The sequence below is a fragment of the Phascolarctos cinereus genome, unplaced genomic scaffold (genome assembly GCF_003287225.1).
Source record: "Phascolarctos cinereus isolate Bilbo 61053 unplaced genomic scaffold, phaCin_HiC Scaffold_3;HRSCAF=262, whole genome shotgun sequence".
Taxonomy (NCBI): domain Eukaryota; kingdom Metazoa; phylum Chordata; class Mammalia; order Diprotodontia; family Phascolarctidae; genus Phascolarctos; species Phascolarctos cinereus.
Window position 1 is genome coordinate 141,850,734 of NW_027555736.1, and position 13,820 is coordinate 141,864,553.

The 13,820-nt window shown below is 38.5% G+C and overlaps 1 protein-coding gene across 1 annotated transcript in view; it reads left to right on the top strand.

Annotated features, from left to right (window-relative positions):
• The window catches only part of TLN2 (talin 2), a 575,966-nt gene that overhangs the window by 527,661 nt on the left and 34,485 nt on the right, over positions 1-13,820 (top strand). Inside the window, 1 exon segment of the mRNA XM_078151184.1 lies at positions 3,644-3,751. Within this exon segment, the coding sequence (XP_078007310.1) occupies positions 3,644-3,751 (108 nt within the window).

Genomic DNA, 13,820 nt, shown 5'->3' on the forward strand with positions numbered 1-13,820 from the left:
AGCTAAATTACTAACACAAAAATCTGAGTTTCTCTAAATTACTTTTTTTAATTGAATATAGCATAGTCAGCTTTTTTTCTGGTGACGTATCTTATCCATAACAAATTCCAAATTAGTTTACTCCATCGTTCTACTCTTCCTCATATTTTAAAGGGATGTTAGAGACTGTTGATTAAGATTCTCCCATTTTATATTTGAGGGACTGGGACTGAAAAGTCAGCTGACATGCCCAAGGAAGAAAGGAAAGAAATAAGCAGTTATTCAGCGCTCCTACTATATGCTAGGCACTGTGCTAAATGTTTTACTGATATCATCCCATCTGATCTTCATAACATCTGTAGGAGGTAGAAGCTACTCTTACCTCCATTTTACAGTTGAGGAAAGTGAGGCAGGCAGGTGAAGCCACTTGCCATGGGTCACACAGCTAGTAAGTGTCTGAAGCTTTATTTAAACCCACGTCTTCCTAACTCCAGGCCTAGCGCCCTCTCCACTAAGTCATCTGTCTTCCAACTGTGACAAGTTAGCAGAGTCTTACTCCCCTGAGTTCCAGTCCAGTGGTCTTTCTGCTATACCAAACTAATGTTCATAATTAAGCAAAGGAAATGTCACAAGGAAGGTAAAGCTATTGCCTAGAAAAATGTCACAATGTTGTACACAATAAAAATACTGCAGAATAAAACACAACTCTTCTCTTCCTGCACAGATAACAGAATTTTGATAGTATCATCATGTTTTTACAGGCACATCCTGCTTTAAGCAAACATATTATACATAAACTTGAATTTAGAACATGGATAAATTTAAGGACAATTAGTGGTATTGCAAAGAGAGTATCTATTTTATGACAAGACTGCTCCACAGGCTTCTTTTTTTCAAATGGCACATTTCTCTAGTACATTTCAAATATAATTCCATTTACAAAAATTCAATTTATATACAATCCAGTAGTCTGCTGCAAACAAGAACCAGCTGTTCTTGAAGCTGCTATTTTGTTACATACTTTGCTTTTCTGTGCCTATATTTTGTGTTGCATTTTAAGAAATCCTTCATCCTTCTTGAATTATCTGGTAAAACTCTGGGGGGGAATGTCCTCCTAAAAAAGACCAAAGGACTACATTGGGCAGAATCTCAAAAAAGCCTTTCTGCTTGGAACTCATCCATTTGTAAATGTTTAGAAGATACCATGACACTGAAGAAAATCACTAGGTTTGGAGTGAGAGTAGCCCAGCTCTTTCACTTACAATTGGTATAAACTTGGGAAAATCTTTAGTAACCTTGGACCTATTTTTTAATAACAATAATTATAGCATTTATCTATTGCTTTAAGGTTTGCAAAGCATTTTACATGTATTTTCTCATTTGATCCTCCCAGTGACCCTATGAGATAGGTGCTTTTCTCATTTCAAAGATGAATAAACTGAGGCCAAAATGTGACTTGTTTGTGTCTGAGACATGATTTAAACTTAGGTCTTTCAGACTCCAGGTCTAGCTAGCACTGTCTCCATTCCTCAGCCTAGCTACTTAATCTATTAGATGACACATGAATGACTTAGTTTCTGAGGCCCCTTCAAGTTCTAAAGCTATGTTTGTTTACTCCAAACCTGTGATTTAATAGTTATAAAGAAATCCCATTGAAGGAGCTCCCTCTACTAAAGCAGTCATTACCATACAGTCTTAGGCCACTGAGGCATTACAGGGTCACATAACCAGAGTTACAGAGCTGGGATTTGAACCCAGACACTCATGACTCCGAGTCCCATGATGTATACCCTAATCCACCCTGCCTCCATGGGCATCTTTAGCCTGATGTTGTGTTTTGCAGAACTCATCGGGTGATCTGTGCTCATGTCCCAACCCTCTCTGGCTTCTATTTCTTCTTCTGTGAAATGAGAGGGTTGAATTAGATGATCTTTAAGGACATTTCCAGCTCTAATTGTCCCACTCGACTTGAGGCCCACCCAGGTGTGTGCTAGAGCCACTTACCAGGAAACCTAGTTGTTCAGTTCTCAGTGTGTTTGCCCCTTGGAAATCAGCAAATGCCACAAATCTGGGCTCGATTCATTTTTTTATTGATTGCCTAGACTTAGAGAGTGATGGAGAAAATGTAAATAATGCAGATTTAAAAGTGTATCGTGGGTACATTTCTTTTTTCTGGAGAGACAGTTGTCAAACATTTACCAGCTTACTTTTGGGGCCCTCCCCAGCTTCTATTGCCTGGCTTTTTTTTTTCCTGCTTCACTGAGAGAGTACAGAAATCCACTCCTACTTAAAGTGCTAGGTATAGAGAGAGATGAAGAGATTTCAGGGTACTATAAATGGGAGAGGGAAGCAAGTGTTAATTAGCCTGCTCCCAGGGCTCAGGCTGTATAGGCAGTAAGCTGAGGTGAGTGGAGTAGCAACAAGTGACTGGAGTCATAAGTAACTGTTCGATTTCAGGTTTCTTTGTTTTTTCTTTTTTTTTAGGCAACTGGGGTTAAGTGACTTGCCCAGGGTCACACAGCTAGTACGTGTCAAGTATTTGGTCTGAGGTTGGATTTGAACTCAGGTCCTCCTGACTTCAGGGCCAGTGCTCTGTCTGCTGCACCACCATTTCAGTTTGAAAAGAAAGTGAGAGCTAAATCATGTTGTAATGGAACGAGCGCTTGCAGCCACTATTACAGTTCTGGAAGAAAGTGTCTGTTTTACTCACACAACTGTCTCTCTCCTGAAATTTGATATTTTATTCACTTCTGTAATAGGAACTAAATAAGGGAACGAAACACCATCAGATTTCAGATAAGGGACTCAGAGAACAACCTCAGAGTCTACTGTTTGCCTAGGATTCCCTTACTCAGAGTAATTGCTAAATTTCTATCTACATTTGTTGACATTCTGAACAAATAAAAAATAAATTCTATGTTAAATGATTAATTTCTTCTGTTGCTAACACAAAAGCCAGTTGAGTTTCTCTAAATTATTTCTGACTTTTGATTTAAATCTTTGGATAGCACCATCAGCTATCCAATGACCATAAAAATAATTCTCAGTGTGGCCTTTTATTTTCTTCACTTTTACGAACCATTTCCTTAATAATTCACAGTGAAGCTTAGAGATCTCCTTCTTTCCCCCACATTAGTATATTTGAGAAATTAGTTTTTAAAATTCACTGTGGTCCAGTGGAAAGAGTACTAGTTCTGGAGTCAGGATCCTGGGTTCACATCCTGCCTTTGACACATTACCTGTGGGACCAGGGGCAAGGCATTTCATCTTTCCTGGACCTCAGTTTCCTTATCTATAAAATGAGAGGGTTGACCTAGATGGTCTCTGAGATCTCTATCCCTGTTTAAAAAAAATAAAATAAAAAGACAATTATATAATCTAAGGGGCAGCTAGGTGGTGCAGTGGATAAAGCACTGGCCCTGAAGTCAGGAGGACCTGAGTTCAAATGCAGCCTCAGACCAAATACTTGGCACTTACTAGCTGTGTGACCCTAGGCAAATCACTTAACCCCAATTGCCAAAAAAAAAAAATAAAAAGAGATCTCTATCCCTGCCGGCTCTACCTCCATGATCCTATGAATTTGGGGGAAATTTCCTTTCTCTGCTTTGATTAGTATATGATTGGTTCTTCGTGTTTTAAGGTCTTTCTTCCTTTTTCTCCTTAGCAAGCTTCATATCATGCTGATGTTGCTGAAGATGTGAAAGCCCGAGCTTTGCGATATGGAACTGAATGCACCTTAGGATACCTGGATCTATTGGAACATGTCCTTGTGGTAAGAAAAGTATAGTAAATCACTCTCCCCCTCTTTCCCTCTCTCCTTCCCTCTTTCTTTCTCTCTCCCTTTCTCACACTCTTTTCTTCTCTCTCTCTTTTCATCTTTCTTTCCCTCTCTCTTTCTCTTTGTTTCTCTCTCTTTCTTTTTTACTCTTCTGTTTTCCCTTTCTCTTCCTTTCCCTTTCTTTCTCTCTTCTTTTCCCTTTTTCTCTCTTCCTTTTTCAGACCATTTTACAGTAAAATGTTTTCAGAACTTGTCTCACTGGGAATTAAAATGAATGGCTTTGTATGCTTTCCTACCGGAGGCAGACTATGGTCTATGGCAGACCACCTTCTCGTACAGTGAAAAGCAATAGTATTTTACTTTCATACCTTTTCAAAGTACTTTTGTACCTGTCATCTCATTTTACTGCTTCATCACCCTGTGAGGATGGAAGAGAAGGGGATAGTACTTCAGTTTTTCAGTTAAGGAAACTCAGAAATAGAAAGGATAGGTGATTTACCTGACTTATGGGCAGCCTGGCACTCTCTTCCATTGCCTGGAATTTTAAAAAGGTTCCATTCTATATTTCAAATCTATTAGGATGTTTAACTTGATTTCTCTTTTGCTCACTAATATAAATGTGTTCCACAAAATGGCAGATATTCTAGGGAAAGTAGAGGACATTGTTCAGATGACCTTGACAAAGGAGACAGCATGGAATAATAGTGTGTGGGGGGATTGGTGCCACAAGTTAGAACAGATCACAGTTCTCGTCAGTGCTGTCCTCATGCCTCCAAAATGACTTTGTATCATCTTTGTTTTTGTTATTTAGTTACTCCTCAGTGTCTGTGGTGATTTCCTCCAGTAAAATGTAAGCTTCTTAGGAACAGGAACTTGTCTTTGCATATCCAGCACCCAGCATGGTGCCCATCACAGTCACCACTTAATAAAAGTGTATTGAATTTAAGTAGCTTTCAGTTAATTAGTAATTAATTTTCTTAGCAAGTTCCTTAACTTCTGTGCCTTCGTTTTCTTATCTGAAAGGTAAGAAGGAGAGAGAAAAAGGCATTTATTAAGGCAGCTAGGTGGTACAGTGGATAGAGTGCTAGACCTGAAGTCAAGAAGATCTGAGTTCAAATATAGCCTCAGATACTCATAGAGCTGTGTGATACTGCACAAGACACTTTACCTCTTGCTGCCTCAGTTTCTTCAACTGTAAAATGGGAATAATAATAGTACCTACCTCTCAGGATTGGTACCCTTAAAACACATATGTTTCCTTCCTTATTAAGCACCTGCTCTGTGCCAGACACTATTCTAAGCACTTTGTGAATATTATCACATTTGATCCTCACAGCTCTGGGAGGTCAGTGCTGTTATCATTCCTGTTTTACAGTTGAGGAAAATGCAGCAAATAGAGGTTAAAAGACTTGCTGGGCACCATATATCCAGTCTGAGGCTAGATTTGAACTCAGATCTATCTGACTCTAGGCCCAGTGGGGGCAAGGAGGAGATGAAAAAGATGATATGATCTCTAAGATTCCAGCTCTAGAATGCTTTTATCCTTTGAGCTTGTAAAGTAAGAAGAGATTGATAGCCTGTGTCCTTCTAGGCTGCTGATATGCTTAATGCCCCTGAGCAGAAACCTGTGGGCTGGAGTGCCATGGAAAGGAAATGACTGCACATGTTTGGTGCCAGGCAGGGGCCTGAATGTCTGCTTAAATTAGATTAACTTTTGAAATATAGGTAAAATAAAACAAGAGAACCAAGTCTTTTGAGATGCATACGCAGCAAAGAATCCAAATTAAGAAACCGATGAGATCTCCTTGTTAGAATTTGCCCCATGGAAATCACTTATATCATGGAACCTTAGTGCGTGTGCGCCACATACTGCCACTTAGGTTCTATTCCAGTACTTCCTCCTGGTACGGAGGGACTCTGGTTTCTCTTAGGAGTGTAGTCCCAAGGACCAGCTTAGCTAGATTCGGAGAAGTTCATTATCAGTCATCTTCATGATTTTTTTTTTTTTTTGGCCAAAGCAACCCATAAAATGACTGAAAATCCAAAATGACTCTCTGTCCTGTGTGGGGGCCTTTAGCCTATGGAATGATGGTGGCAAGGGGTGCTAAGAGTCACAGTTCTTAAACTCTCCATAAAAGTTAATTAAACTCTTCTCTTGTGATCTTTATTTAGGTAAAAATAAGTTGACTTAACACATTAAAGCTAGGTCCCAATTAGTGCAAATAATGAGTCCTTTTTAAGTGGTCACATTATTTGAATTTGCACTGCATATTTCCTTTGAGCTGGACCTAATTAACATATTTTACATATCATTTTACTTGGAATAGTGCACATTGCAAAATGCGATCACTTCACACTAATCGGAACCTAGTTGTTTAGAAATAACTGAACTACTCCCATATTATTGAAACCAGAAGACATACAAAAGTTTTAGCTTAATGAAAGAATGCATCATAGGTTGTCTTTGAATAGGTAAATAAAGGAGTTATTAGAATAGTAGACTCCCAGAGTTGTAAGAGATCTCTGAAGCACAACTCATAGCCATACCTCCCCTCTTAAATATCCCTAGCAAAGAGAAAATCCTGTTTAATATTGAAAGCTCTTCATAACCTGGCCTCTTCCTACCTATCCAGTCATCTTACACCCTTAACTCCTTCCTCCATCCCCTCACCCCCTCAACATACGGTATAATCCAGTGACACTGGTCTCCTTGCTCTCCCTCACATAAGATACTCCATCACCCAACTCTAGGCATTTTCACTGACTGTCCCCCATGCGTGGAATTCTTTCCCTCCTCATCCCCATCTTCTGGCCTTCCTGGCTTCTTTCAAGTCCTAGCAAAAATCTCACCTATAAGAAGTATTTCCTGATTCCCCATAATACCAGTGCCTTCCCCATCTTGGTTATCTCCCATTTGTCCTGTATATGGCTTCATTTCTACATAGTTTGCATGTCGTCTCGCCCATTAGACTATAAGCTTCTTGAGAGCAGCAACTGTTTTTTGCTTAGCTTAGAGCTTGGCACATTGTAGCATTAAATAAGTGCTTATTGACTAAGTGGTAATCTAGCTTCTACTTGAGAGATAGCTTGAAGTTGACAAAATCATATCTATGTGTAATCAGACCATCAGTTAGAGTAAAAAAAAATTTTGATTAAATAACAAACGGAAGGATAAAGATTAGAGGGTAAAGAACACACGTGATTACAGTAGTTCTGACCTAACCTAGACAGACTATTAATTTTTTAAAATGAGAAATGGATAAATGTAAAGGTATTAATTCTATTACTAAAAACTATAATCAATTTTTAAGAAGTCACCAAAGCGAAATTAAATGAGACGAGTTAGAGAAAACATTTAATCTTCTTGTTAAGTGGAGAGACATGGTAACCGAGGATAACATCAGTTTAAAGTACATTAGGAAGGAAAATAGAACACTTTGAGCAGTATGTTTTTATAGTATAGTGAAAAGTTTTTTAAGGGAAAATAAGCTTGCAGCCAGCTTTGCATGAGATCTGGCTGTGTCCAATCATCTAGATAGCATTTGGAAATGAAATTGGAGTGAGGATAAAAGACACAAAATAGAACAGATCTGCTAATGTTACTGTATTGATCTACATTTGTTAGCAATGCTAGTAGAATTACCACATTTGATATCTTTCACCTATGTTCAGAAATGACAGAGACATTTAAGAATGTTATCCAAAAGAGCTCCTAGACGTGATCAGATACATATGGAAAATCTATACATATGTCATTTTGGAAAGGACACAATTTTTAAGGTGCCTAGGAATTGATTTTCAAACTCTCTTAAGTAGTATAAAGATTTCAAAAGAATAAGAAGGTTCACAGATGATACTTTTACCTCCCTCCAAAAAAATTGTTGCTGGAAAAGTCTCAATGAGAATGCATGAATTGAGGATTTATGAAAACATGAAAAGAGTAAGCGATAGAGTTTTGTAGGTGACTTCCTATCATGGACTCCATCTTTAATGCCACAGGACTGACTATAGGGTTATAGAGAAAATAAGATCCTGCTGTATCTATTGTTGAGTGATTTTTTTAAAAAAGCATTTCACTCAGTTGAATTAAATATATCTTTGAAGGCTATCCTCAAACAAGGTATCTTGTCCATTAAGATATTATAAGAAATCAATAATGAGAAATGGACATCAGAAATGACATCAGCACTGATTACAATTATTTTATACCCGAGTTTAACCACTGTAAATATATTATGACAAGAATACCAGAAAAGCCTAGAAAGCACCTTAGTCAGCAAACATTTGACTTACTGCAATTGCCAAGTAGAGAGACGACTGCCAAAGCCAACAGTGGTTTAAAACATAAACTTGTTTGTAAAATTTTATGAAGGATGGTGGATGATTAGGAGAAATATCTCATAAAGTAGGGAAGAGCATTAGAGGGTTGTTGGCTTTTTGGTTTTGTTTTGTTTTTTTTTTAAACTTGGAAGAAATAGCAACTAAGCGAGTAATCTCAACTGCAAATGCCTTTAAAGGACAGAAATGGAAGGAGGGAGTCAAATAGGAGAAAAATGGAAAAGATCTATAAAGATTATTACAACAAATGTTTTATACACTAAGAGCCATGGAACTACTGCCCTTGAATCCTAATAGAATAGTCCCACATGTGTTTGTAAGGGAGGTAGAATTACAAACAGAGAACACAGATGAGTCAAACAACTCTGCTGGACGAAATGAACATAAGTGTGATCCATGCTGGAGGAGCCATAATTGTGAAGGTGAGGATGGAATGATAGCCAAGGTTTCCAAAGGGGAATATACCAAGACTTGGAAACAATCATGGTTTTTCTCAGACAGGCAACTGAGAAAACATCAGTTACTGACCCACATTCCTAATTTCCCTCTTATACAAAATCTTCATCTGGCTTGTCTGTCCATAAATAAGGTCATCCGTGAGGATGGTTTTAGTAAGGAAGAAGTGACCTTTTGAAACTGATAATCAGCAATAGACCACATCTTTGCCATTTTGCACTTGACTAAAAGATAGTGAGACTAAAATCCTGTCTTGCTTATTGATTATAGATTATGAAAAAGTGGCTAATTAGGTAGAACAAAATGCCAGCAGGGTTCTTTTTTAACAAAGATTCCTTGAAAGGCATAACAACAGAAATAACCCTATTCAGCAACCCTCTGATCGTAAACATCAAGGCATACGATTAGAGGTCAAGTAACTTGCCCGGAGTCACACAGTTAGCAGTGTCTGAGGCCAGATTTGAACTCAGGTCTTTCTGACTCCAGGCCAGCACTCCATCTGCTGCACCATTTAGCACTTTTTCCTGGATGGTTTGGTAGCTTTCAGCTCTGGGTGGGCCAACCAGCTAGGTAACAGAATTCCAACTGTGGACTCTTCTGACCTGGAGACTTCTTTTAAAAAGACAGTTATCAACATTACCTTGAAACCATGAATTTTTATTTAAGTAGTTGCTAACATTTCCATTAAGAGTTCATTTTTCCTTGTCTTTACTATGGAAACAGGTCTTTCAAACCTTAAATTCTGCAAAATTGAACGGTTTATGCGTCTGTGCAGAGCCTACCACCTGGGTTTCGTTTTCATCTTTCAACACAATTATTGTCATTGTAACATGTAATTACAGAGGAAATGTACTTCATTTTTGCTTGGCAGTTTGTATACTTGTAATATGGAGGCAGCCAGTTCTAAAAAGAAAACTGTTAAACAAAGGAAAAGGGAAAGGAAGTTAAAATGAGTCTTTAAAAAAAATTGTGCAAAACTCCCTAAACCTGTGTACTGATTTTCAAGTTAACCTTTAATGGGAATAGTTACATTTTTTTTTCTATCAGTTTAGATCAGGGCTGTATAAGTTTGTGAGGTTTTTTAAAATATTTTGATAACTGTATTGTGATATAGTTGGTTTCCTTTGAAATCCTATGTATTTTATTTTATTCATTTAACAACATTTCTCTGAAAAAGTGTCCACCAAATTGCCAAAAGGTCCATGACATTAAAAAAGTTAAGAACCCTGGGTTTGAGTCATTGAAGTTATCAAATAGACTCTTTAAAAAAGGTGAATTCCAGTGGCTTACAAGAAGCAAATTTAAAATATAAGAACTGTTAGTAATCTAAGATTATTTATCAGTCCTAGGGCTTCTTCCCTATCTGTTTGTTTTCCTAGTCACACATGCGTTTGGGGAGCTAGTAACTTATCAGAGCCCATTTCTGGTTTTTTGTTTGTTTGTTTGTTTGTTACATTAATTTTTGTTAAATTGACTAACATGCTGAATTAATGTAAATTCAAGTTTGGAAATGTTAATTTCCTAAAGCAGACTTAATACAAAGTAGAGTAGAGGAATTGTGAGATTCTAAAGAATAAGAAAGTTCAGTAGACCTTACTGTTCCAAATATTCCTTATAATTCCAGTAACAAAAGAAGCCAGTATGACAAAGAGTTTGAATTATATATGAGAACGCCACAAAAATTTGAAACTATACACTTAAGTGGTTCTGCGTCTCATTGGCGCAGGCATTCCTTCCAGCAGTGCAGTTAGAACTTCTGCACAGAATGGTTGTCGTTGGTATCGATGCCTTCTCCATGCGTTTCCCCCTTTTCAGCCTCATTTCCTTGTTTGTAGAGGTCATATCGGAGTTCTTTTACTCACATGCCGCATCTTTTTCTCATTTTTATTCTTTCAGCTTGGTACTAATTTTGATCTTTGATCTAATAAGTCAATGGTCTGACTGACTCAGGAATGACTTCCAAATCAGTGAATCGCTTCTTGTGCATTAAAGTAAAATTCATTCTTTTGTGTGTGTATGATGCTTGCTATCTAGTGCTACCATGCCCAGTGCCTTCAATATTTATTTCATTTTATTTTGTTTGTTTATATTTTTGGGGGGGGTGAGGCAATCAGGGTTAAGTGACTTGCCCAGGGCCACACAGCTAGTAAATGTCAAGTGTCTGTGGCTGGATTTGAACACAGGTCCTTCTGACTCCAAGGCCCCAAGCTCTATCCATTGCACCACCTAGCTACCTCTGATTATTTTCCTGAAGAAAGATTCATAGTGTACGAAGCTTCTGTATAGTGTACAAGTCTTTGGCCTCTCTAATTCCTTACTCTTGAACCATGTGTTCTAACTTTTTCTGTCCTCCTCACCTGTTCTTCCATTTGCCTTGAAGTCAGAGTATTAAACTACATATTGATTTAGTTTGAAGGTTATTATTGAGTTCTTGAGGCAGCTAAGTGATGCAGTGGTTAGAGAGATGGGCCTGGAGTCAGGAAGACTCATCTTTTGAGTTCAAATCTAGCCTCAGACTCTTACTAGCTATGTGACCCTGGACAAGTCACTTAACCCTGTTTGTCTCAGTTTCCTCATCTGGGAAATGAGCTGGAGAAGGAAATGACAAACAACTCCAGTGTTTTTGCCAAGAAAACCCCAAATGGGGTCATGAAGGGTCAGATACAACTGAAAAATGACCAGACAGCAAAATTAAGTTCTTGAAAAATTGCTCTACCTTTTAATCTTCCACATTCTTCTCATTTTCCTTTTACATCATCATCTACTTCATGCTCCCTGAGTGTGAATATTGACCAAGGTTCTGTCCTGTGCCCTCTTCTCTTTTGTTTCCCTACTTTCTCTCTTGTTAACCTCATGAGCTCCTGTGGGTTTAGCTCTTATCTGCATAGATGACTGCAGCCATATCATCTCCCTGGAGGCGAGTTTCAGGAGTCCCACATCATTAATTGCCTATTGGAGCGGAAAGTCCTGGAGACATCTTAAACTTAGCACGTCTGAAACTGAATTCATTATCTTTCTCTCTAAACCCTACCTACTTCCAAACTTCCCTATTTCTGACAAGGGAACCATTTTTCTTGCAGTGCTTCAAGTTCATAATCTTGGTATTGTCCTGGACTCCTCGCTTTACCACATATAACCAGTCGATTGCCGAATCTTGTCATTTTTACCTTCTAGGGATATCTCACATCCAACCTCTTCTCTCTGCTTGTGTGGCTGCCACCTTAGCCCCAGCCTCTCACCTCCTCTTGGCTAAATTATTGCAAGAGCCTCCTAATTGGTCTCCTCGCCTGAAGTTTCTCCCCACTCCAGGCAGTCCTCCATGCTGCTGCCGAAGTTACTTTCCTTAAGCACAGACCTGAACATGTAACTCCCCTACTTCATCAACCTAAGTGGCTTCCTCTTGCCTTTAGAATAAACTACAAATTCTACTTAGCTTTTAAAACCCTGTACAACCTGACCCCAGTTTAACTCTTCCACTTCATTGGAAGGTACACCCTTCCCACATTCTGTGATTTAGCTAAACTAGTTTTTTGTTTTGTTTTGCTTTTTTGATGAGGCAGTCGAGATTAAATGACTTGCCCAAGGTCACACAGCTAGTAAATGTCAAGTGTCTGAGGCTGGATTTGAACTCAGATCCTCCTGGCTCCAAGGCCAGAGCTCTATCCACTGCACCATCTAGCTCCCCCACTTGTTTTCTTTCTGTTCTTGCACAACACTCTTATCTCCAGTCTCTGTCCCTTTGTATTAGCTCACCCCCACACCTGTCCTTACTGCTGCCTCATAGAGACCCTCTCTTCTTTTAACATGCAACTCAAGTTCCATCTTCTGAATGAACCCTTTCCTTATTCCCCAAGTTCTAAGTGGCCTCCTTCCCAAACTACCTCATATTTAATTAATTTTTGTACATTTGTATTTATGAAATTTATATTTGTGCTGTATGTTTTTACATGTGTGCAAGCGCATGCACGTGCGTACACACACACACACACACACACACACACACACACACACACACACCCTATACTCCCCCCCCTCCGCTAGAACGTAAACTCACTGCAAATAGGAATTGTTTCATTCTTTGTTTTTGCATCTCCAATGCCTAAAACAGTGCCTGGCACATATTAAGTACTTAATAAATATTTGTTCATTAATTACAGCAAACAGTGTATACACTGCAATCATTTTCCTAGTAGGCTTTTTGCAGATATTTGTGATGATCCCTACAGTATGAGGTGACTGACTGTCCTGTGAAATGATATTCATTGTCACATTTGCGTGCCCAGTAGACCCAGCTCCTCCAACTTCATTCACCTCTTCAAAGAGACCCCATGACCCATCATTCCGTTTACCTGCAACTTCCTTCTGTCTTCTAATTTAATTTATGGTGAGGTTGTCAAGATTGTTAAATTATTTAGTTCCTACAGTAGTAGTATGTCCACTCACTGGTTAGTAATGAAGAGTCTCACATTTAGACTGCCATCTTCTGAGTTAGTTTATGGAGTATATAAAAAGGGTTGTTGTTGTTAATCATGTCCAACTCTTTGTGACCCCATTTGGGGTTTTCTTGGCAAAGATATTAGAGTGGTTTGCCATTTCCTTCTCAGCTTATTTTATAGATGAGAAAACTGAGGCAAACAGGGTTAAGTGACTTGCCCAGGGCCACACAGCTAATAAATATCTGAGGCCAGATTTGAACTCAGGTCTTCCAGACACCAGGACTAGCAGTCTATCCACTGCGCTACCTAGCTGCCCTATTAAAAAGAGTGTAGGGCATCTAGGTGGCACAGTGGATAGAGCACCTGCCCTGAAGTCAGAAGGACCTGAGTTCAAATGCGGCCTCAGACCAAACACTTGACACTCATTAGCTGTGTGACCCTGGGCAAGTCACTAAACCTCAATTGCCTACAAAAAAAAGAATAAATAGAGTATTAATTTTTATTAAGTCTCCTAAAGGAGAAGTTTATGGAGGAAAAATCAAGGAAGACAAAATGTTGCTTGGAAGAAAATGATAAGACATGAAATATCTTTTAGAAACAAACAAAAAATATTAACATTTTACTCAATAACAAAAGACATAAAAATGCTTCTTTTTAAATTTCAGTCTTTACACAAAGGTTAGCTCTGAGTAGTTCACTGGAGTATACAGCAGCTCCTTTAAGGTATGTATAAATAGGGGAAAGAGCAAAGAGAACCTTAGAAAACTGTTCATTCAAGGTCAATAAAAAGTAAGCTCTCGGGGGCAACATCTATGTCTTTTGTCTTCACAGCT